We start from the raw sequence: 25,341 nt of genomic DNA on the forward strand, positions 1-25,341 counted from the left end.
AAGAGTGAAGTTAAATAAAAAGTTTTCTTTGAATCTAAGTAGCTTCTTCATGTCTAGACGGTTGGTGGAGAGTTTAAGTTTTTATTAGGAACTCGTCTGATTTAGAGGAAGTGTTCATTTTGTTTTCTGACCCATTAATGGTCAAACTGAAATAACAAGAGATAGAACAGTGACACAGTTTTAACTATAACCTGTAAATCAAAACCCGTGATCATTTATTTTATAAGTTAAGTAAATTTTTGATGTAAATATCTGTATTTATGGTCTTGTGCGTTAATAAGGTTCCTACAACACGTCTCTGTGTATTTGCTCTACCACCACTTGCTGCTACTTTATATTTTATAGTGTGTAATATCTTATATATATCTTAGAAATGACATATTTTAAATATATTATTTATCTTGTATAGTTTCATACATACATACTGTCTTTAAGCTGATTTATTGTACATTCTATTATACATTATATATATATATATACTTTGTATACGTGTATTTTGTGTAGTTTATATATAATTCCATCTATCTCTTATTTTTCTCTCTTATTCATTTTTTATTGCGTAATGAGACAATACAGTGACAGTGCAGCGACATGTACAGACAAATCAAAACAACAGACAAAACAAAAAAGGGAATAACAATATTTATGGTTGTGTATGCATGTGTATACTTCTGTATTAGTTGCATTGTTACACAGATGATTATAATAATAGTGATATTTAAGCTAGTAATAATGATAGTTACTGAGCTTATGATAATAACAGTATTTATCAGACAGTCAGGAGCAATAATAATAACTTTAAAATCAAACGAATTAAGATAAATAAGTATTTGGCGATGTCAACTTAATGTTTCGCAACGATAACAACAATAATAACGTCTATATTTATTTGTTGGGATTTTCGAACAGGCGTTCACCGTCGGCACCTAAATGCAGATCAGATGGGGTCCTTCACCTTTTTGCGCATGCGCGACAGATGTTGCTGCCGTAGCCGAACCAACACACAGGCGATGGTCTCTTAAACTTCTCCTTCTTTTTTTTTTTTTTTTTAAGTCAGTATCGGCGTTACATCTCCGCAAAATGAAGTTCCCGTACTCGTAGCTTGGTGAGGAGTAAGTATCGGCCTCTTTAAAGTTCAACTCTGTGCGTCAATGAGAAGCTAAAGTTTGCTACCCAGCTGGCCTTGGTCACAATAAGCACAAAGAAGCTCCTTTATTTATTGTGGGGGCTTGACTCGAGGTAACCTACTGAACGGTGTGAATTCAACTTGTTTTTAATCTCGTGGGGGTTTGCGGACGGTTCGGGTTTTTTTTTTTTTTTTTTGTGACCAGCCTCGCTGCGTTTGTTAGATCGATAGCTGAGCTTAGCGAGCTAATAGGAAAGTGGAGCAGATTAAAGGCTGGATGGCGAGACAGATGCTAACGCTGCTACCCAGCTACAGGCTGCCTGTCTGAGAGCTGACCTTAATAAAGCTAAAGCTTCACATTATTACACTGAATCAAACCAGAGGACGAGGCCGTGAATAAAAGTCTGGCCTGTGTTTGAAAAGGTCACGTTATTGAGTCTGATTTAACGAGGATCTCATTATTTTTTGTTTGTTCCACTGGGATAAAGAGGATGAAAACACTGAAATGAATCTAAAATAAGACCAATTGAATGTCTTGTTACACTTTTATCTCATTAATAAACCCATGATTGTGACACGTCTGTAACTATTTGAACAGTGGAAGTGAAGTAATGATGAATCATAGACAAATGGAGAATGAATTGCTCCATTGTTTTCTATGGAAGAGCTGGAAAAAGAAACTAAAGATCATTTATTGTGTCCACACTCGCTGCTTGTCAGATTTTTATGTGAGATTCTGATTCCAGAAACACGGAGCGTGTCCCTCTGTAAATCAGTAGATTTGCATTAGGAAACGCCTGTGAAGACGTTTCTAAATCTTCCTCCGTGACCTTTTTAATGTTGAAGTTGAAGCTATAACAGCGTCAGAAGGTGGTGATTCAACCGGATGATCAGTTTGCAGGATGTAGTTTGTGCTGTTGGTGATGTTTAGCCTCTGACTACAAGGACCAAATAATAGAAACAGTGAAATACGATACGATCCACAGCGTCTCTCTCAGTTCATTTAAATTAAAGCTGGAAACCGGCACCTTCGTGAAGATAAGAACCGACGTGTTGAAATTTATTTGCTGTTGTTCCCAATAAACTGGCAGCTGAGTGTGTGTGGGATTTTTTTTCCTCTGGTTTCCTCACACACTGTTTTGCAGATTCATCACTGACTATCAGACAGTCTATGATTCATCACGAGTCCACTTCCACTGTGGAAATAACTACATTAGTGTGCATTTGGATTCAGGCCCAGCGCTTTATTTTTTGGGTGTGGCTTTTCATGACCTTTTTAAAAACAGCAAAAGAAGTGCAGCTATTTTATGTTATTTTGTTTTAAACGTGGTTGCAGAAACATGCTACATCTATGTGCTGCTTTGTTCAATCCAAAGCTCCGTCCTGGCAGCAGCGTTTCCACAACCACGATGTCACTTTATTACAAGCTGCCATTTGCAAAAGGTCAAACGGAGCTGGGATGTGAAAATTGGGTGATGGCGAAGTGGTTTTGCGCTGACGTCAGCGTCGTCGTGTCAGGGTCTCACTCTGCACCTGCTCTGTTTGTCCCCAGTCTGGTGAGGAGAAGGTGTCCCATGCTGCATTAGTGGAATAGTGACATGCTGGCCTGTCTGCCGGCATCAGGTGACGCTACCGCCAGACTTCTTTCCCGCACGCAGATGAACACTGGACTTCAGAAATGTAAGTGATTCTCTTCCTCTGTTACCGTGGCCTCACGGCCGCCGGGTTATTATTAGGGATGAACTAATGAGCCTCCCCCCAAAAAACACGACAACTACATCCACAATGTGTCGAGTCCACTGAGTTTAAAGGCTGCAACAATAAAAACACTGAACGTTTTAATCTTCCAGAGAGTTTAAGGAACTAATTCCACTTCATGAGGAGACGTTGAGTCTTTAGGAATGAACGGGAGAGGAAGTTTGTGACGTTTATGATCAAACGTTAAAAGATCGGGATCAGAAACCTGATCGAGACGTCGCTAGTTATTACGGAGAATGTGTTCGTCTTCGTTTATCCACGAGACAAAACTAGAACCTGTGGTGGGTAAACATTCAGGAACAGTGTGATAATGAGGCTTTATACAGTGTAAACAGAAATCATCAGTGTGTGGAGACGTGTGTCTGGACCAACATTCAGTAAAAGACTAGTTAGAGGAGCTTTTTATTAAATTATACATGTTTCTTTTTAGGGCGCGGTTCCAATAAGAAGTAATAAAAAAGAATAAATCCCAACAATGTAGTAATGAAGAAGAATAAATGTGTCTCTTCATTTCTGTGGAGTAAAATATATTTTATAAATTGAACCAAGTGTGATAATAAATTAAACTACACTGAAGGCACAAAAATAAATTCCAGTTCCTGACAGAAGAAACAGAAACCAGTTTTCTTGTCGTCTCCAAATCGAGCTGAAACAGACACAGTCCTGTAGTTTCCCTGATTTAAAACAAAACAAAACAAAAAAACAGCCTTTTGTGCACTTTGACTAAACTTTGCATACGTCCCAGAGTCGGTTAGTGTGAAATTATTCTCGTGTCCCGTGATCGGCTCTCGTAGACGTCACCAGTAAAACAGTTTGAAGCAACTTTATGTCAAACGAAGTGACGGGAAAATGTTTTACTGCAGCTTTTACTGACGCAAAACATGAATGTGAAGAATGTGAGATTATGACCCGGCGCCGACTGTGACACTGCAGATTTCCTCTGTGGGCGAATATCTTAACAGAAACACTTATTCCCCCACTGTTTATTGGTCTTATTTTGTACGTCTTGCAGGGGAAACTACACAGAAGATGAGATCTGCCACTTATCCAACCCCAGCAGAGTTGGATGCCTATGCTAAGAAAGTCGCCAACAGTCCTCTGACCATCCAGATCTTCCCAAACAGCGTCAAAGTACCTCAAAGGAAGCACATCCGCCGCACAGTCAACGGACTCGACACGTCCTCCTCCTCCTCCTCCTCCTCCTCCACCTCCTCCTCCTCCTCCTCCAGCCAGCGCCACAGTCCTTACCCGTCTCAGGTCAGCGCCAACGGGGGCCTGCTGGCCGTCCTCCGGGCGCCGCTCAAAGGCGTCATCAAAGAGTCCGACGGCAGCCGAGCCCGACTGCTCCACAAGGCCGTCATGAACCCTCACAGCGGCCCGTACGCCGCCGCCCAAAGCACTTTAAACCTCCCTCCTCAGCCTGCTCCTCACCTGCAGGGCCCGTCTCAGCCCGCGGGCCAGAAACAGGGCATGGTTCACCCCGAGGTGCTGCAGCAGCAGCAGCAGCAGCAGCAGCCGAGCATGACTCACCCCATGGCTTTACAGCAGCCTCACCCGCAGGCGTTACCGCCGAGGAGCATGGCTCATTCGCAGGCTCTGCAGCGGCAGCAGAGCTTGTCCCAGGTTCAGACTTCGCAGCAGCAGCAGAGGTTGGCTCATCCACAGGGGATCCAGAGGCAGCAGAGCCTGCCGCTCGCCCAGCCGTGCCCGTCGGTCGCCCCCCAGCAGCAGCAGCAGCATCTCTCCCACCTGCAGACACTAAAGCATCCTCCGCAAGCTTTACTCACGCAGCCAGGAGCGACTCAGGATCTGCGCCACATGTCCGATGGGGCTCAGCTTCCGAGCCTGCAGCACAGCCAGGGGCTGGTGGGATCCAACCAGACCCTTCCCCAGGCCGTGGCCGCGGGCCCCCCCACCATGCCCAACAGCCTCCAGCAGCAGCAGCCGCCGCCGCCGCCGCAGGGACCATACGGGCCCCGGAAGCTGCCCGACGCAGACGCCCCACCAAATGTAACTGTATCTACCTCCACCATCCCCCTGTCCATGGCGGCCAGCCTGCACCAGAACCGGCCCAGCGACCTGAGCAGCATCGTGCACCAAATCAACCAGCTGTGTCAGGCCCGGGCCGGCATGGGCGCCACCTCGGTCTGCGAGGGCCAGATCGCCAACCCCAGCCCCATCAGCCGCAACCTGCTGATCAACGCCAGCTCCAGGGTGTCCTCGCACCACCCGGCGCTGGGCAACGTGCCCGGCTGCCTCATGGTGGGGCCCCCGGACAAAGGCGCCGGCCCTCAGACTCCCGGCGCCGCTCTGCATTCACAGCCCGGTTTAATAGCTCCGGCGTTTCACACGGACCCCGAGAAGGTACAACTGCAGCAGCAGCAGCAGCAGCTTCAGCACCATTTACATCAGCAGAAACAGCAGCAGCTGCAGCAGCAGCAGCAGCAACATTTGCAGCAGCTGCAGCAGATGCAGCAGCAGCAGCAGCAGCAGCAGCAGCGCTCGTGGGCCCAGCACCAGCTGGCCCACATGCAGCAGACGCCCGAGGGGGCCCACCCCTGCAAGAACCCGCGGATGGAGCCTCCGGCCGAGTGCGCTTTCCCCTCTCGAAACCTCAGCTACCCGCTCAAGCTCCCCAACAACACGGCACACGGCTTCCCCCTCAAACACCCCCCGGAGAAACCTCAGTCCTCGTCCCCCGTGGGCTCCCTGCCTTACATCAACGGCCACTACATGCAGCCGCCGTGGGGCAGCGGCATCCCGGCATCCGCGGCGGGGAACAACGGGTCCGGCGGCCCTCAGGACCTCCCCGTGGCCTTCCAGGCGGGGGGAGGGGGAGGGGGAGGAGCCTCCGCGGCGGACCGCGTCCCGGGGGCCAAGTACCGGCCGGGGAGGGAGGCCCCCGGCGGGGGGCAGGCGAAGCTGATGCAGAGCGTGGATTTCCTGGGAGGAGACTTCCAGATGCCCGGCTTTCAGGAGCAGAACATGGAGATGCTGGAGAAGATCCACCGCTCGGCCATGGGCCAAGTGCAGGAGGCCAGCAACAGCGGCGGCGTCCACGCTCACCACCCGGGCTACCGCTAAAAGTCTGCGCTTACCCCCCCCTCCTTCCTCCCTCCCTCCTCCCTCCACGTTTTTATTTTTCCTCAGCCGCTACTTTCAGATCTTGCAAGTGATCAATTTTCCTGCATCAGAGCTTGAATCTTAGACCCACCAGGTTGTGATGTTTCAGCGTATTCCTCAGGTCTTAAGCCATGTCCTACCTTTTGTTTTGCAGATGAAGGGTTTTTTTTTTTTTTTTTTTTGTTTTTGGAGATTGTCGTCCACTCTTTTCATCACTGGCATGGGTGTGTGCTGCTCTTCGTTTCGTGTATATACGGTGTTTTTTTTTTTTTGCGTCACAGTGCTTTTACATAAGGTTGACATGGAACAACTTTTATCAGCATTTGTGGCCTTAAACACAAAAAAAAAACAAAAAAAAAAGAAATTTCTGCCCTACGGCGAGATTTAGGATGTTCCTCCTCGTGTAATATTTTTATTTGCAATTATTTATCCTCTTAACAGGTGTGTGTGTGTGTGTGTGTGTGTGTTCATGTGTGAATCCATTTAAATAAGAAGGTTAACATGTATATGCAATTAATGAGACTGTTGATGAGGTTTTTGGGTCGAGAGTATGAGACGAATCCAGCACTAGCAAAAACACAAACGCTCTGAGTGTAATATTTCAACTTAACTAGTTATGTCGTTATTATTATTTCCTCCTGTTGTATCTCTGTAGACTGTCCTACTTGAATTGTAGAAATTACTTTTAAATGTTTTTTGTTTTTGTTTTTGTCGTCGAACATTTGGCGAAAACGACCCACACACACACACACACACTCGTCTTTTTGTTTTTGTGTGTAGCAAATGTGAAACAGATAAGATTTCATCCCATTATTATGAAAAAAAATGGCGACAAATATGTGAAAAAAAAAAGAATTGCAAATTGATCACTTGCAAGCGTTTTGCAAGTACTTGAGATAAATGCAAGCGAAGGGAGAGAAAACGTTTCCCTTTCGACACGTTTCTTTATTTTTGTTTTTTTTTTCCAGCACCACTTTTCCTACGTTAACGCGAGTGAACTGAAGTGGTGTGGACGTTTTTTTTTTGTTTTTTTTTTCGTGTGTGGCTTGCGGCTGTTACTAATCACTGGCTGAGTCGTATCTCTGCTACCTAAAAAAACAAAAAACAGGAAGGTTGTGTTTCGCTGGGTGTGTCGAGCATGAAGCTCCAGATTCATCTCCTCCTTCGTCTACTCTCCTCAAGCCTTCTGGAAAAAGCCTTAAAACGCCACAGTGGTTATAACCCACTAACGTTTTCTTTCTTTCGCTGGGATCCCGATTTAATTTAAGCTTCGACATTGAGAGGTTTCTCTTTTCTCTTTTCGTTTCGTTTGAACCCTGATCATCGGGAGGGAGGGATGATGTTGCCTTAAACGGGATTATTAAGGTAAAAGTGACGCTCCTCATGCCTGTTGACGTGTTATCGCCCATCCTGCTGTCTGCGGAGGATCCACGATGATTTTAAGAGTTTCAATAGTGTTTAGCAGAATTAATAGGTTATTTTAGAACAGGGCTGTAGCAGTTATTTTAAGGTATTTTTGTGTTTTTAGTTGTTATACTTAACAACACTATCCTGATTTCTTAATTTATTTTTGTTTTTTGTTTTTTTTTCCTGGACCACTGCATCCTGAAGCCATAGGTGTTTTTCACATTAGGTGCCATACGTTGACACACACTCACACACGCGGACGCTTTTTTCGAAAGTCGGATCGTCTGAAACGACGAAGGGTTTTTCTCTGGATCGTCTCTCGGAGCAAAGCGCAGGACAAAAGGGAGAAAGTCACCGTCAGAACAGAAGAGAAGAGAAAAGAGGCTGATCTGGAGTTCGGTTCATACTTGATGGCAGTTTATTTTATTATTTTTATTATTATTATTTTGTTCGTTTCTTTCCTGGCTCTCATTTTTGACGTGCCTGCCCCTCGAAGCTGCTATTGAATTTAATCTTAACACACACTAGTATGATTTTGTGTGTGTACATGTGTATGAGTAGTAATTAATGATGTGTGGGCTGTATCAGTGGAATGAGTTCCTATTTATTTGATGGGCACAGGGCATAAAAAAAACAAAAAACACACAAAAAAACAAACAAAAACAAGTGGTAAACGTGGCCGTTTGTGCGTTTTCTAACAGTCACATCTGAAGACTTGTTGTGTAGTTTAAACATATAATAACTGACCAGTATTTCAGATTTCAGAGTGGGACAAGGTGGAAAAACACTAAATAATTTGACCGGTTAACGTTGAACTGCCTCGTTACAGCCCGACGCCGTCAGGTTCTACAGTTTCATATGAAGTGCCTCCACTGGGCGTAGTATGGAGAATAAACGCGTGAATGACCTGGATGTGTGTGTGTTTGTGTGTGTGTGTGTGTGTGTGTTAAGCTTGGGTACTTGCACACAGGTGTGTGCACGCCGACGTAAACGTGCGCACAAGGTTTAATCTCTGACGGGGGACCAAGCTGTTTAGTGTAACTACTGATACTGTGTCACGGACTGAAGTCCTGAAGTGCGCCACGACCCCCGGGCTCCGGCCGGGATGTGTGAACTGTTTGCTGCTGACTCACTGACCAAAGTGACCAAAGCGTCACCCTCTCCGACCACCACCACCAACACCGGCCCAAAGCTCGGACGGTTAAAAGGAAAAAACCTCGTGAAGTAAACGTGAGCATTTAAAAAAACAATCTAGAGCAGGTTCCTGTTTGCGTTCAAAATCCTCATGTTTGCAGGTTCTGACCAGATCTTTGTGTTTTTTTTGTTGTCCACACGCGCTGTAAAGTAAAATAAAATAAATTAAAAACGAGTTTGATCCATGGAAGCACACTGTAGCTCATCGCGTTAGTCCACTGCAATATTTCCCCGGGGGCGCAGGCGCAGGACGAACCTCTCTAGATTCGTTTTTTACTGCCGCTGATCGTCTCCGATCGGGCTGCGGACGAACGGTGGCGGAGGGGGGGGCTCACTTTCTCTACTTTGTGATAATGTGATATTCCAGTTTTGCCTAACCTTCAGGAATAAAATGTCTTGCACAAACATTCCCCCCTAACCAAAATAAAGTTTGCAAACTCAAAAGGCTTTTCCCGAGTGGCTCTCTTTGTTATCTGCTCTTTTTTAAAATGTTCCAGACTAGAGCTCGGTGCTATTTATTTTATTTATTTATTTTGTTTGTTTGTTTGTTTGTTTGTTTTTGGATTACACAGCGTCCAGAACTCTACACCGTGACACATTGTGACTTGACTATGAGGCTGGTGAAGATGGAAAAAAGAAAAAGAATCAGGATTTGTGTCAGAAAAGGTGCCATGTTTGTCGTTTTTGTTTTTTTGTCTGGTTTCTTGGGACAGTTCCTGTTTTGCATGACTTGTCCTCCGGCTGAAGTTGTCCCAGAAAATATCCCAGATTTTAGCTTTTTATGAAGGAGGAAAAAAATATTGCGCGCAGACTACAGTTATTGCGGTAACTGGTGGCTCTGCTATTACAGACATTACGGTTTAAATGTGTCAAAATGAATGAAGCGTAAAAATATCTAATTTTTCTTCATTTCATCTTGATAATTTTTTCATTTTTTTTTTATCTCCAAGTTGTAAATGTCGCCGGATTTAATTTCAGATCTCGCTGTAAACACATATTTATACAGAATTATGAAGAATTTTGAAAAATACCATGATATATATTTTTGGTCATAATGATTTAAACTTTTTTTGCACCTTTAATGTGATGATAACATGAACAACAAGAAATCAAATAATTTAGGGGGAGGGGAGTGAAACCTGAAAACTAATTACTTGTTGAAACATCTTTTAATGTTATTTATTTATTTATTATTATGTGAGGACGTCTCCTGTGTGCTGCCTTCTTAACTTCACTTTTCACACTTTTCAACAGGATTCTGGTAAAACTTTAACCTTTTGCTGAAAGCTTTGTGTCGTCGTTGTCGTGCTCAAAGATGAAGTTCCTCTTCATCCTGATGGTTTTTTGTAAACGCTCATTATTCCCTCCACCTCCACTGAGGTAACTATCGACCTGCTGCTTTAGCTGCTTTTGCACTGTTTAAAGTCCTGAGAGGATTTTATTAGATCGATTGTTTGCTTGGATTTGAGGCTCAACACGTCTCTGATCTGTGTGTTTGTGCTTTAAAGGAAATTGTGGATAAATATAAAAGACAGAATTAATCTGTTTTAATTGGTTTTAAAGAGACATACAAGGAATTTGACCATATAAATACTATAAATAGTTTTTAAAACTGAGCCGGAGGCGTCGTTTCCTGACCACGTCCTAAGGATTCTGGTTATTTTCTAATCAGCGCATGCAAATCAAATGGGGAAATCCCATTTGGGGTGAGTCATGGGGGCTGTAGTCACTTTGCCTGTTTGATGTTTATGTGTATGACCTATGAGACCAGCTGAGAAGATGTAAAACAGGATCTGTGGTGGGAAACTCTGTTGTTAATCATCTTACGTTTGCTGATAATTAGCATATGTTCAGACTATGGAGTAAGATTTAATGTGAATTATAAATCCAAAAACGTCTCTTTTATGGTTTGTAGACTCCAAAATGTTGACGTTCCCATTGTTTTTATTAGTCAGGTCCAGTTTTACCTGTTTGTTGAAGTATCTTGGACACATAACCACTGATGTTTTATCTGATGATGATGACGTATGAGCGACGGCGACTGTGATACACGCGAACCAATGTGTTCAGACGAAGTTAATCTCTTCAGATCTTTCTGCATCCCCCCATTTATATGAGAAAACTAGGTGGTGCAGTTCATTTCATTCCCGTTTGAGGAAGCTAGTATGTAAATTCTTTGTCGGCTGAGTGATTTTATCCAAACCTGGCGTCAGAAATCAGTCGATCATGTGGAAACTCTGGACTGTCTCCTGTAATTTATATGTGTATCTTTGTTGTTTGTCCCTTTTTAAATGGACCTAGAGTCTAATTAGTAACATCTCTCTGTCCTTTTATCCATCTAAGGCCCCAGTTTTCCAGATGAAGAAGAAACAGCCCGTAAGCCTGATGCTGCCACCGCCGTGCTTCACTGTGTGTATGGTGTCTCTTTTATAATGAGCCAAATATACATCAATTCATGATTCAATGTCACTTTATTCATCCCCACAGGGAAATTACTTTGTCCAAGAGTCACAACATAAGAAAAAAAAAACACATAAATATAAGAATGAGGTAGACGTGGAATGAAATACGCAGTAAATAAAACATTTAGCTCAAGTATGTTGTTGGTGTAGATGTGTGACAAACAACACAATCATCCAGACCAACAAGTTTCAGCCTCGGGTTCATCAAACCAAAACACACGAGGAAACAACGTGGAACAAAATGCAGCGATGAAATGCAGGAAGAAGCAACTTAAATCCATCGATCTGTCGTCTCAGTTCATGCACGATAACAAATGTACATTCAAGACAATCTGGATGTTTTTAATTAAAAGTATAATTCAGAAGTTTTCACAGTAAAAACTTCAGTTATATTACAAACAATAAAAACAATATAAAGTGTTTCTGTCAGATAAAAATGATTTTAAGCTGCAGTTAAACCCGACTCCTCCGGCTGATGCTGGGCTGCTGCGAAAAGCTTCGTCTGGAGCGGATCCGGTCCAGGACCTGGTCCAGGTTCCACGTGTTCTCTGAAGGATTAAATATTAAACTCTTATTGATGCCGTGGACGCGGTGGACGTATGAAGACGCTGATGCACGGTCTGTTCACTTACCTCGAGTCTCTTTTTCTTCCTCCGGCTTCATCATGTAATTTCCAGGATCTTCTTCACGGACTCCGAGGTCTGATCTCCACTGTCTCCAGTTCATTTCCTCCACTCTGCAGTCAAACAGAGATTATTCAGTCATTTGAACCTGATAATGTTTGTTATGGCAGAGACGAGACCATTAGAGCTGTATAAGTTATATTTTGTAGCTTTGTTTGATGTTTTAAACTCTTCCTAAAGATGTTCAGATGAGTTGAGGTCAGTGTCGTTGGGTCAGTAAACTTTAAACTGCTCTCTGATGATGTTTACTCGATACCTGAAGACTTTCTTCTTTCTTAAAAAGCTTAAACACGGAGACTTTTTTTAGTTTCATTGGTCCAAACAACCGTTCTCACCAACAGATTTTCATCAAACTCCAGTCAGATTTCTTTACGTTTCTCTGGTAAAAGTGTGTGAATAGACACTCTGGAGTTTAACTTGAGACCAGCCAAAACATTAAAACCACCGGCCTGGATGATTTCATTTTGATGTCACGTCCTTCGGGGAAACCTGTTCGACTTGTTCTTTGCATCCAGCATTAAATTTTCCAACCGTTTGAGCTACAGTCGCTTGTCTGTTGGATTAAACCACACAGGTCGTCCTTCTCCTTGGTCCATGATCCTGCCTCATCTTCTCCATCTTCCTCCTGCCCTCATTCCTCATCCTCTTCTTCTCTTCCTCTTCTCGCTGTCTCAAGGTGATAGGAAGGTAGTTCACCTAGTGCAGCTTTCAGTACACAGCAGGAGGAGTTGGTTGGGCTTGTACACGACCCAAAGACGACCAGGCGTCAGACATTATCAAGACAAATCCGAAACACTTCTTGGGAAGAAAGCCTCTTCAGCGTCCCAAACTAAACAGAATATGACAACGTGCATGGAAAATGTGTCAAGACTGGACGTTCTCCTTGGTCTCAGGGAAACCAGGTGGCTCCAGTCAGGAGACCGAGAACCACCTGGAGAAGATGAAGAAAAAAGGCCAACATTTGGAGTGGAAGGCCTCAGACCGGAGTGAATGGAGGAGCTTCGTCGCTGGTAAGGAAGTCGTCTTCTTCCTCTTCCTCAATGATCCTTAGTCTTGGTCCATGTCCCTCAGTGCATCTACATGCACAGTTTAATGGAGCTATGCTCAAAATTCAACTTCCTGACTTCAGTTCATGTCCCAATTTACATGCAATGGAGAAAATCAAATAACTGACGGGAACATGTTCTCCTCCTCTACACTAGGTGGCGATATGTGTCTTTTCTGCGGGATAATACCACGTTAATACGGTCCGTTTTCTGGTTGACCTATTACGTGATATAATAAACAACAGTCGTTCATGCGGCGGATGATATTTCAAACAGCAACCAGATGGATAATAGTTCAGCTCTTTTAATGTCCTACGTAATGTGCGCGCTACTTGTAGTGCAGGTAAGATATGTGCTTTCCCTCAGACAGCACACACGTTATCCGATTGTAGTCAGATTAAGGCGCATACATGGCGGAGAAAAACGAATACCAATCGCAATATCTGAGTGTCTTAATTGGATAGAGAGAACTCATGCACAGCTAGAGTCCGATTAAGGCAATAATTAGTTTTATTTGACGTGCATGTGACTGTCTCTGGTTCTTCTTCTTCCTTGGACCTCGTCTGAAAGGTGCTGGCCACTACAAACCAGGAAAACCCTGCAAAAACTCTACTTCTGGAGACGTTCTTCCATTTGAGTGGCTGATATATCCAGATAATCACTGTTATTCACTTAACCTGTGACCAAAATGTATGTTTTAGTTTTTTTCTGATGAACATTTATTCAAAAAGAATGAAGCTTTGTATCAAATGTATTCAAATTTACCAGAATCTACCAGAAAAGTTTGTACCACAACCGTCTTACCTGAAAAATCTTTGACCCTCATCCTGCTCGTTTTTTAAAGACACCATCTTCGACCCGCCGGAGTCCAGCTTCGTCTTCAGCCACTTGGGCAGAGTCCTCTCGATGTCCAGGATTGTAAAGGCCCTCTGAGGACGAAGAGCAGACAAAAACGATTCACACACTGGTCTTAAAAGCTTTGACAGATCATCCTGACAGCAGCTTCTCTCCCACCTGCAGGTTCCAGATGGTTTCGCTCTGTGAGGAGAGTCTTTCCACCGTGTTTCCCATCACCGCGATGAGCAGGTTGAGCAGCATGATGTAGGTGAGAACGATGTAGAAGATGAGGAGGACGTAGAAAACCTCCTTGTACTGAACGAGGTCGGTGAACTCCAGGTCTCCCATGCCGATCGTGAACTTGAACATTTCCAGAGTCGTGAAACTGAAGTCGTTGTAACTCGGCTTCTCACACTTGAACGTATCAAAGTTGAAGCTCCGTTCTCGGGCCAGTGAGCCGTTCTTCACTTTGATGGGATTTGTAGGGGAATCATCCATGAGGGCCACGATAGCTATGAGAAGAAAAGCTTTTATTCTGCATGCATGGTTTACATTAGGGGTTCATCTATGACTTACCAGCAGAAAATCCAAAAAGAAAGACGCTGTAGACGGCTAAAAACTGCAGCAGGTCCCCGAGCATCATCTGAAAGGAGACGCAGGCTGTAAATCTGAGCAGGCGGCCGATTACGAGACTTCAGGCGATAAAACTCTTACTCTCTGCATTATGATGTTGTATATTCCCATTTGCTTGAAACCTCTGGTGTAGTAAAGGACGTTTATCCAGGCGAGAGCCAGCGAGATCACGAGGAGGCCGACGTATTCCCTCCGTCCACAGAAGTACAGAACCGTGCAGATCAGAAGCAGCGCTGCTTGTAGGAAACTGGGAAACGCAAGCGACGTGGAGTGTTTGAGAAAAAAAAGGCGTCTTTCACGAGAGATTTGAGCGTAAAAAAAAGATCTCACACTTACAACAGAATCTCGCTGAATCCATCCGTGGTCACGGCCGTAAAGTTTGGAGGGTTCTTACGGAAAACGAGTATCTGAGGATTCGGAGGTAAAGACGCGTTAACTTCATCTTCAGTCTGTGTGAAATCTACCGGAGCAGATTCTTACCGCTTTATAGAAAAACCACAAAGATCCGAGGACGCTGACGATCTCACCAACGCAGCGAAGGTAGTCGAGTGGGACGTCTTCAACGGGAAATGGAGGCTACGGGTTAAAAAAACAGGATGAGAAAAGTATTCGAGCTCAGTTTGTCCTGGTTTAAGGCAGGAGTTCGTTCCCACCTGCCCGTCCTTCCTGTAGAAGGCCACGGTGGTGAAGATGGCCAGGTAAACCAGGTAAGCCAGGAAATTTATCAGGAAGATCTTGGACGCAAACCTCTGCCACTTATCCTCCAGGAGACTGCGCAGGGGTTCGATCTGGAGCATCTCAGGTCGGTTCTGTTCAGTTTCCACATTAAAAACATGTAAAATGTTCTAAATTGTACTTTTTATTCCTGCAGCTTCAACCAGGTTTTTCAAAATAAAACCAGATGTGACCAGGCTGCATTGAGAATTTAATTTATTTGTCAGTAGCTTCGTCTCAGCCTTGTTGTAATTTTCCAATGAGCAAAACACCAACACTTTATTATTTTACCTTGAATTCTGTTTTTCTACGAGTGTTTTTTGCCTGATGAAAAACGATTTTTAGTTATAAAACTACGTGAATTCGTTCGTCTTCTCTTAGTCGTATATTTGAGTTCGAAACTTGTTCATTCATGACACACATTACGCTTTGATTGTTGCTTCTGACACTTAAAATATCATCACATTATTGTTTCTAAGGCTTCACTGCGTCCACAAACATGGTCCACATCAGTGTCCAACTTTATCTGAAACACTGAGACAAAAGTTAGTTAAAAAATAATAGTTTTCTAACCGGAATTTCACTCCCAAATATGATTATTTCCAACACGCAGTTGTTTTCGTTGGTATCGATGGAGCTCAGGTCGTAAAGTGAGGAGTGAACGGGCCCGTACACCCATTCTGTAAACTTCCTGGACAGCGGCCTCGTGTCCTCGTCCATTAACTCCCGGTTCAACATGTGTTTGAACAACTGGTAGATGAGAAAAGTCATATTAAGAGAGAATAATACGTTTAGGCTTAAATATGTGGACATTACTGACAGATTTATGTCAGAATAAATAAGAAAACTGTTCCATAACTTACTCCGATCTTGCCGAGCTTGGCTGCTAATTTCAGAGGAGTCAGTCCTTGATTATTTTCAATCGTTTCCAGCTGGATCTTTTTGCTCTTCTCCAGCCTGTTGTGTAGAATGAGGATGTCGTCGTACATACGTGTGATCATGTCCGTGTTTTCCGCCGTGTTGTCCGCCACGACCACCAACACGTGCAACACGGTGTTTCCCTGCGAGTCTTTGTCCGTCACGTCGGCTCGTCTGTGAGGGTTGTCCATGAGGAAGGACACGATGTCGGGCTGGTTGGTGCAGGCGGCCAGAGACAAAGGCAGCTCCCCTATAAATAAAAAACAAAACCATCCCCATGAGCCTAGAGGCAAGTTTTAACCGTAAATATTTGAAGCATAAACAAAACTTTGGCTTTGTTTTTTTCGTTTATCTACCCACCAAAATAAAAGCCCAGTCCTGCGTGACGCTGGAAAAACTTCCCATTTGCTTTGGCTTGTACATCTGCTCCTTTCTGGACCAGAAGCTTCACGTGATCGAAGCTCCTTCTCTCGATGGCGACGTGTAAAGCGGTTTGACCTGTGGTACGAGTTCACAGTCTCACGCTGTCACTTCTATTAGAGCTCAAAATCACAAACAAATCCTCTTCATTGGCACAATTCACCCACCTTTGTAGAACAGATCTCGATAAGACGCGTTGATCAAATCCTCTAGGTCTCCCGTCTGCTCTGCTATGTCCAGCAGGACATCGATGGTGTCGTTTTTGCCATCTTTCAGGTTCAGCAAAGCTTTGAGTAGCGCTGTTTTCCCAGTTGTTTCATCTGAAAGTTGCAGACTAGAATAAAACACCGTGTTCCTCTCCTCAGCTTTTCTAAACAACAACATTAGTTAGTACTTGCCTGTGAATTCTGGGCTTGTGAGTGTCTTGTCATTGATTCGCAGGTAGTCGAGCAGACCACTGAGCTGCGTCGTGTCTCCGAGGGACGCTGCTGTTAAGACCGTGTCCTTGGTGAATACACTGGTGCGGCGGCTGTCAACACTTGTTGCATATTGTCTGGGAAGTAGAGAAACGTAAAAGTCATAGAGTACATCATCAGTTTGGAGAAACAGATCCAGGCAGGAGCAGACAAGCTGGGGAACTGATGCAGTTTTGCAACCACCTGACACCTGGTTCGCCTGAAATCTGTAATCTGATACTTTACTTATCTACACCACGGTTTTCCCTCAGGAGACAAACAATCACAGGTGATGTGTGACTGACTGTGACGTCCTGAGCAGTCAACGCGTCTCATTTAATAATTAAAGTCCGTGTGAATGACGGTGGTTGGGGGCGGGTGAAATGAAAAACCTTTTGCTCTTGCACCAAAGGGACGAGTTACCTAGCGATCGAGACGTTGCTGTCCATGGGCAGAGGTGTTGTCTCCGAGTCGTCTTTTTTGAGGAGCCATTCCAGACATTTCTCCTTCCTCTCCTGGTCGTCGTTCGGCTCCGCTGCGTCCGCTGCCTGTTTGGTTCCCATCTTAACTTAAAGAACCAGGTCTTTTCGTCAGCACCGACAAGTTCCTCATCAACTACGATGAGCTGAAGCTGCACAGGTGTAGAATTGCAAAGGTCGTGGGCAGGACTAGTTGTGCTGGTTTCCTTGGACACGCTCCACCCTTTCCCCGGAGATCACGCTTGTTATTTGCCTAACAGCGCTGTTTCCCAAGCTGAGACAACAGATCGTTTCAGGGTGGATGTTTTATTTAATAATTCATGCGTTCAGGTGAGGAGCACACATCCCAGTCAACCCGGATGCACAGGGAACTAGCGTTAGTTCATTTGTAATATTAATTACAAATGAATCATTACCACTCCTATATCTTAGTATTTGGTAATATACACCACAACATTATAACTACCACACCTAGTGAACATTTTGTCCTGATGTTAGAAGCAGTAAAGATGGGGCGGAGGAAGGATTTGAGCCAAGGCTCCGATTCTGTGATGGAGTCAACACATGTATTTGTTTTATTTGGGCATGTGGAGCTGTATACGTGGAGCTACAGACCAACCAGGGCGTCCACGCTGATTACTGATGTCTGATAAAATCAGAACTGGACCACAGAGACGTGGGAGAAGGTGGTTCTGGTCTGGTAAAAGGCTGGGAGCCTTAAGTTTAAGACAGTTTTTTAAAAGAGTTTTGTTTCTGCCTCTTCTCTCTGTGGAGCCATTTTGTGAGCAGAAAAGAAGAAGTGAATGTTTGATATGAAGGAAGAGAAGGACTGAAAGAGGTTTGAAAAGGAAAAGGAAGAAGCATTAGCTTATTATCTCCTACCTCTTTAAACATTTTAAAAACATTTTATTTATCCTGTTACATTATTTTGAATAAATAAGTCTTGAATCTTCATTCATATTTTATGAAACAACTGTTTCCGTTAAGTTCTTTTTCCTGCAAATTTTCATTATTAATTTTCCAGTATCTTTTCCCATATTTTGGTATGTGTAGCTCTATTTACACTAAAAGAAAAGTCTGATCTGAATAACAAACTGGAGACGTATGAAGAGAGAAAACTGTAGCAAAAACTAAATAAATTCTGCTCTTCCCTCTCTGACCTTTTTTGTTAACCAACCTGTACGTGTCTACCAAATTAAATTTTATGTAAAAATCCTTTTACAGCCTTTATCCAAGGAAACATTAAAATCACCATCACGTACATTAGATAAAGCAGTCTGTCATAGCTCCCTGAGAGCTGCAGGGTCTGTGTTTACGTGTTAATATTCTCAGTTTACTTCTACGGTTTAGAGTCCCCCTTTACCGACTCTTTTGAGAAATATATTGTTGCTGACAAACAGTGAAAGAGTGAAATCTAGAAATGTCCTTCTCTTACTTTTATTTTGTAATCCTCTAACATTGAAAGAAACCATTTTAAGGTCGACAGTGTGATGAGTCCTCCAGTCCACTAGGTGTCTCTGTGTTCTCTGCTGCTTTGCTCTTTTGCAGGTTCCAGGTCGTGGGAGGGTTTTACTCTGTGATGAGACACCTGAGGCCTATGTAAGACTCATACTGCTCATCTCTCGCTTTCCTTTGCTGCTGCAGCCACTGCTTTTGTTCCTGGGTTGTATTATTGTTGGTAAGATAACGGGCTGTGTGACGTCAGTGAGCGGTTGTGGCCTGTTGCATTCAGTGATTTTGCTTTTATAAGTTCTGTCTTGGACTTTTTCTTTCTTGCCACAGTTCTCAATCATCTATGTGTTGCTCTCCTCTCTCTGCTGCAGCCGCCTCCATGTTGGTCCCGTCCTCCCATCCAGCCACTGCTTGTAGAGCTCTTTGTTCAGCTCTTTGTGGATCTCCTGTGGGACGGTGTTCAGCCAGATGTGTAGGTAAGTTGCACACATGACAGAGCTTTTCTTCCTGGCAGAGCGATGGGACTGTATGAAGTGCAAATTAGTAAAATCACAGATGTATCCAGCTACACGTAAGGAAGATCTGTTTGTGTCTCTGTCTCAGGGGAAACAGCCTTTTCCTCAGATGTTCAGCTTGACAAATGTGAAGTAACCACAAATGAAGACAGGATGCACACAGAAAACAAACAAGGTATTTATTTATATGTGAGGCAGACGAGTAAATGACAACAACAATAAACACACACGACTCCAATCTAAAGTAAAGACCTGGATATTATCAGTTTAATCAGCCTAGTTATTCAAGTGCAAAATCAACACTTAAATATAATCTTAAACAGTACAAACAACACAAACCTACAACTCCTATAATGGAAACCGCTCAGACTCAGAGGACTGTGACTGATCCAAGGAGTTCGTCCACTGATCATTAGTGTAGACACATAAATATGTGTCTACACTAAATATGTGTCTACATCTGTTTACCAGATGGTAAATTCATTCATCTTGATGTTCTACATGAAAAAATGTCACAAAATTAAAAAAAATTAAGTCTTCTTATGGATGGATACTACGATGATTCTCTATCCTCCTGAGACCAAAGCATTTGTTAAGATAAGACACTGATAAGATTAATATCTTTAGGTATTTGAGATTAGTTTGATCTAAGAAGTACAAAAAAAATAATCATCATCTTTGAACTGGAAGTCGTTTTTGAAAAAGATAAATATGGACACGAGTTGTTTTATTGATGTGCAGCACAATGTAAAACAAGTGTGTATGGCCTGTGTGACCTCTGCTACAACAGCAGAATCACCTGAGAAGTTCTGCAGGACTGTGAGCAGGATCTGGGCGGATATAAACAGGGTCTAGACCTGGACACCTGCAGTAGAACTTCAGTCTTTTCAGTCACTCTTGTTTCCATCTTCTGCATCTTCTGCATCTACAATGTTGGGATAACATGGGCCCAAAAAAATTGCTTTTTGTAATTATTTTTATGTCGCTCTTGAATTATTGACCTTTTCAATAACAGAAAAACAAACACACATTATATAATAATAAAAACATTTACAGCATCTGTAATGTATTGATGTGTAATTCACATGGCGTCCGCTATGGGGCGCTACCACTCAGCAGTCGTAACAAGTTCAACGGAAATGCTGCTAAAGATACCTGTTACCTGGCCAAGTGTAAACTGAGTGTTTTAAGTCAAGGCCATACAGACCTGGAACACCGGAAACATAACTCACGGGATTCCATTGCTAAAAAATGGTGAAAAAGAAGAAGCTATCGAGGGTAAACTGACCGACTCCGCCGTTTGGCTGATGAAGAGCAACTTCGAGCGGGAAGACGCTCCAGTAACTTTGAGCCAAGATGGCGCCGCTAGTGATTTAACGGTGAATTAACGGTCGTGTGCGGAGTGATCTGTACTACACTCGTTTAAGCCATTTTTCTGTATTATTAGCTGTAAAAAAAAAAAAAAAAAATACATGGCTCGATACTACAAACATAAAAAATGTGCCATTACATAATATGTTTTAAATTCAGATTGTATTTTGGTGTATTTCACAACGCTTTAAAAATCCAGATGTAGTTCTCCCTCCAGGTCACTAGGTGGCAGCAACAGCATCGTCCTCGCGCCAAGATTGCGGCCTATAGTGACTTGTCTATGTTGCTAATGGAGGATGCGAAATACCTGGCTGGGTGTCAAAAGAGAAAAGTTTGTATGCACGTGTATTTAATAGAAATGGGAAAGTATATCAACACAAAGTTTGTTTAAAAAACAATATGAAAAGAGCGATGGAAATGACACGGACATGTCAACGCACCTTTACCTGTAACGTTATTTGTGGATTTACCGGTCGTCTGTGCGGAGTGGCCCTGAACATCATTCAGGTAAGATGTTTTCTGTATTAACTATATATAACATATATAAGACTAGTTACTACATACGGATGTACGCGGGGAAAATTAAAATACAACAGTATTTGTTTAATTTAACAACTTTTAAAATCCAAATGTAGTTCCCCCTCCTGGTCGCTAGGCGACCTTAGTCAGTTTCTGTATAAAACTGCTTTTTCTCTGTTGTAAACATGTAGTTTCTCAGCTCTCTCTCTCTCTGGCCTGTTTTTGTCACTCAACTCTTAACGCTCTTTGATATTTCTGGGCGCTTAAGATTGAGTTTTTTAACATTATAGTGTTATTTTACCACAACATATTAAGATCCTGTGGTTTTAGACAGTGTAGTTCACTCTACAGACACTAGGTGGCAGCAGCAGGTCTGTTAGTGGCCCAACACCAGAAGAAGAAGAACCAGGAAGTGAGGCGGGAACAAATGAACCTATTAGTGTCATTTAATATATTTCTCTGAATATCTGATGGTCAAACATTATGGCTGCAGTTTGATTTAGCTCTGGTTCTCTTCAACATGTGGTTTGGCTGTTAGTAGTTATAGTTATTAGTAAGAGGGGAAACTAGTTTAAAAACAGGAGACTGTGTAGCTTTCGATAATACAGCAGCATTGCATGATGGGAAAATAAAAACCGACGTCTTTTTGAAATAAAACGTTAATAATCTTAGTCAGATTCTCTCCTAAATCGTCTCTTGTGTATTGTAAACATGCAGAGTGACAGCATCTGTAGGACCTGGTTGTGTTGAGGTGTAGATTGTCAGCACCATCAGTCAACACGGTGTGTCTGTGAATGACGCCCCAGTCTGTGACTTGTACAACTCATACTTACCTGGCAGGGGAGATACCGTGATCAAGAAGGCGGTTCACCCAGGGCGAGGCTCAGCCATTGCACTCCGGGCTGTGCTGACCCCTGCGAATTCCCCAAATGTGGGAATCTCGACTGCATAATTTCTGGTAGTGGGGGACTGCGTTCGCGCTCTCCCCTGATCATATGTTTAAAAGAAATGTCATCTCTTACAAACACCTAGAATGATGTTGATAGCATGGATACAGTCTAGTAACTACATTTGTGGAAACTGTACATTATATATTCTCTATTTATTTTTCTTCATAAAAGAGTTTAACCAGAACGAGGAAAGTCAAATAGTTCCCACGTTGTCCACAAGATGGCGACACAGCTCAGTTCATTAATGACCATTGAGACAATGTAATGTTTAATGTACTAAAAAGTACTTTTATTATAACTTACAGCGTTGATTTAGATTCTCTTTAAGTCTATTTCTATTGATACCGGACATATTTAGAAAATTATGGCCCACATTTGCTCCAAGTAACAAATATTATTAGCACATATCGAGGGTTTGGAGCCAGAAGGTCGTAAGTGGCATTTGACAAATTTTACAGGAGAGACAAAACAAGATTTTGACCACACTTCAATCAACTGTATTTATTAACGTTAAACCACAAACATTCTTATATGAATGAGTATTTAAGGAATAAACTGATAGCATATTAACACAATGAACATGTTCTAAAACATTTTAAAATCCAAAAAATATGGCAAAAACGTCAAATACGCCTTTTTGGCACCAAACATTTCAAGTCTTCTATGGACATATTGGGCGTATCTGCTGAACAATGCAGACAATAATTGGTAAAAAGGGGAATTAATTGAATAATTAACACTTGAATAAGTAATTAATTTTCTTTTAACTTTAACATTCTTTTTTTTCCTCATTTCATTTTTCTGCTTAACAGTGCAGAGCAATAAAAGTCAATGAACTTGCTAAACACACTTCTGATTGGTAAATCATGAGTTATATAGTACAATACTATACTATACACTTTTTACTCATTTCACTTTTCTATTCATTGACCACATCCAAAGAATAATGTCGCGTCTTATTTGCTTTTCTGTTCACTAGTCTGTTTAGTTCCACTCACTGTCAGAGCATTGTAGATTGTGCGTACGGTTCCCCCCAAAAGTATCGGAACAGGCAAATTCCCTTGTTGTTCACTGAAGACATTTGGGTTTAAGATCAAAATATGAGTGTGAGAGAAAAGTTCAGTATGTCGGCTTTTATCACCATTTGTATTACACCACAGCAGTTTTAGGTGAGCAAAAGTAATGGAACATGTGACTGACAGGTGTTTCTCGTCAGGTTGACTGTTCAAACATTAAATAACTCTGCATGACAAGTCTATTTTTTGGCCTGGGTTGAAACCTGGAACAGGCTGACAAAAAGCTGACATTCTGAACTCGTCTCATACTCTTCTATTGATCTTGAACCCAAATCGTCTTCAGTGAAAACCAAAAGCAAGGGCCTTGCTTTGCTTTTGCCTTTTGCAAAGGCCTTGCCTTGCTGTTCCAATACCTTTAGAGGGGACTGTATGTGTGAGGAATACTCCCATTGCAAGATCAGACCAAAACAACGGGATTAATGTTAGCCATGTTAGTCTAACAAGGTCTAACAAGGCTAACAAGTTAGGCTAACAAGGGAAGGCTTTCAAGGCATGATTATGTCTTATCATGATCACACTTGTGATGAAATACATTCAAAACCAACTCTGACTTAACTTCTTCAATATAGGATTCAATAGTATGTTTTATAATATTAATCAAAATCTTTTCTGCCTCAGACAGTTCCATGTCTGCAATTGTGTCAGCTATTTTGAATGCAGTTTAAGGGCACCAACTACACTTCTGAATTAACATGTGGTCCTACATCCTACACCCTACATTTTTCAGAGCCAGAAGAGCGTAACTAAGGACTTACGCCCTTCTGGCTCCAAACATTACTGACACTTTTGTGTTAGGTCTATATTGTTTTGTTGGATAATTCAATGCAATTTGATCTCAGATAGGTCTTTTTGGCACCATTGGATAGAGCTCATCAAGACTTTTATTTTGATGTATAGAACTCATATTCGCCCAAAATGCCACTTACGCCCTTCTGGCTCCAAACCCTCGATATGTTCTTAAATCTTATTGGATGAGAGTGTAACACATGACCTGAAAGCCATGAAAACACATTAAGCAACCACGTGTTGTTAATATGAGACATGTTGTGGGTTCTGTATCGTGGAGTTGTTCATCTACTGAGTGTTTAGTGTTGATCTCACTGAGAGGTGGCGTCACTGAAGATAAATATATTTACACCAGGAGTGAGACTGATGGTGCCAGGAATGGCTACATTTCCTCCAACCCATTGTGGGTATCGCTTCTCGGCCTTTTGGCTAAGATCAAGTGTAGTATCTGTTCTTATCAGTTTAATATCTGATACGTCCCCTACCCGGGGACCATATATTAAATTGATTTTTGGAACAGGGAGATGGAATAGGGGCTTGCTCCGTCCACTCCACGCATCGACCTGGTATTGCAGTACCTCCAGGAACGGTGCACCCCCCTTCTCATTGTGGAAAAGACACTACAACATATACTAGATGGAGTGTGTTAATATATAGTCTAAATGACAGTGCTGTGTGCGTTTTTGTCCTATAAGTGTGTTGTGCTTGCTGCTCACTTTGCCTTCTGAGAACACAAGACTCATATTGAAAAGGGAAAACAGGCAAGGAAATAACTGACTTAACAGTTATGTACAGACACAAAGGTTAAATAAGATCCTGTTGTTCCAGACAGTGTAGTTCACTCTACAGACACTAGGTGGCAGCAGCAGGTCTGTTAGTGGCCCAACACCAGAAGAAGAAGAACCAGGAAGTGAGGCGGGAAAAATGAATCAAATAGTGTCATTTAATATATTTCTCTGAATATCTGATGGTCAAACATTGTGGCTGCAGTTTGATTTAGCTCTGGTTCTCTTCAACATGTGGTTTGGCTGTTAGTAGTTATAGTTATTAGTAAGAGGGGAAACTAGTTTAAAAACAGGAGACTGGGGGCTTTCGATAATACAGCAGCATTGCATGGTGGGAAAAAGAGGAAAAACCGACGTCTATTTGAAATAAAATGTTAATAATCTTAGTCAGATTCTCTCCTAAATCACATACACTCCAAGTCTGTTTGATCATAAACACACACACACACACAAAACACACCTGAGGGCTAAACAGTGAGGCAAAAAACGTGGCGTTTCCTTCTCAATTTACTGACTGACGCTGCTCTACAGACACCCACCTGTGCATACGCAGACTCACCAGCACCAAATGAAACTAGGACGTGTTTAGTCAGTCGATATTCATGCCGTAACACACCTGTTAAAAACGTGTC

At 42.7% G+C, this 25,341-nt stretch overlaps 2 protein-coding genes and 2 non-coding genes across 4 annotated transcripts; 3 read left to right on the forward strand and 1 right to left on the reverse strand.

Moving 5' to 3' along the window:
* The first annotated feature begins 950 nt into the window (after nt 1-950).
* LOC125013441 (protein FAM222B-like) lies at nt 951-9,055 on the forward strand. The gene is made up of 3 exons (XM_047594126.1): nt 951-1,112; nt 2,679-2,806; nt 3,897-9,055. Exons 2-3 carry the CDS (start codon nt 2,725-2,727, stop codon nt 5,966-5,968), a joined length of 2,154 nt encoding a protein of 717 aa, XP_047450082.1. The 5' UTR covers nt 951-1,112; nt 2,679-2,724; the 3' UTR covers nt 5,969-9,055.
* Nucleotides 9,056-11,060: 2,005 nt separating this feature from the next.
* Nucleotides 11,061-17,422, reverse strand: LOC125013440 (transient receptor potential cation channel subfamily V member 1-like). The gene is made up of 15 exons (XM_047594125.1): nt 17,200-17,422; nt 16,720-16,874; nt 16,489-16,641; nt 16,262-16,399; nt 15,847-16,151; nt 15,557-15,733; nt 14,923-15,078; nt 14,750-14,845; nt 14,606-14,676; nt 14,351-14,516; nt 14,213-14,279; nt 13,814-14,148; nt 13,604-13,728; nt 11,703-11,806; nt 11,061-11,618 (listed from the first exon to the last, which is right to left on the reverse strand). The coding sequence occupies exons 1-15, from the start codon at nt 17,337-17,339 to the stop codon at nt 11,524-11,526; spliced, it is 2,283 nt and encodes a 760-aa protein (XP_047450081.1). The 5' UTR covers nt 17,340-17,422; the 3' UTR covers nt 11,061-11,523.
* Nucleotides 17,423-21,937: 4,515 nt separating this feature from the next.
* Nucleotides 21,938-22,102, forward strand: LOC125014198. Its single transcript, XR_007113455.1, has one exon. It is a non-coding gene; the product is annotated as a U1 spliceosomal RNA (small nuclear RNA).
* A 2,231-nt stretch (nt 22,103-24,333) lies between these two features.
* Nucleotides 24,334-24,524, forward strand: LOC125014204. Its single transcript, XR_007113461.1, has one exon. It is a non-coding gene; the product is annotated as a U2 spliceosomal RNA (small nuclear RNA).
* The last annotated feature ends 817 nt before the right edge of the window (nt 24,525-25,341 follow it).

Source organism: Mugil cephalus, chromosome 9 (assembly GCF_022458985.1).
Source record: "Mugil cephalus isolate CIBA_MC_2020 chromosome 9, CIBA_Mcephalus_1.1, whole genome shotgun sequence".
In the NCBI taxonomy this organism is placed as follows: Eukaryota; Metazoa; Chordata; class Actinopteri; order Mugiliformes; family Mugilidae; genus Mugil; species Mugil cephalus.

Bases quoted from the DNA above. Each gene is read 5' to 3' on its own strand.
- LOC125013440 (XM_047594125.1), bottom strand. From the start codon at position 17,339: ATGGGAACCAAACAGGCAGCGGACGCAGCGGAGCCGAACGACGACCAG. The intron at 16,875-17,199 runs GTAACTCGTCCC...TCTACTTCCCAG, and splicing joins AGCAACGTCTCGATCGCTAG to ACAATATGCAACAAGTGTTG. The intron at 13,729-13,813 runs GTGGGAGAGAAG...CTTCGTCCTCAG, and splicing joins AAACCATCTGGAACCTGCAG to AGGGCCTTTACAATCCTGGA.
- LOC125013441 (XM_047594126.1), top strand. From the start codon at position 2,725: ATGCTGGCCTGTCTGCCGGCATCAGGTGACGCTACCGCCAGACTTCTT. The intron at 2,807-3,896 runs GTAAGTGATTCT...TACGTCTTGCAG, and splicing joins GAACACTGGACTTCAGAAAT to GGGAAACTACACAGAAGATG.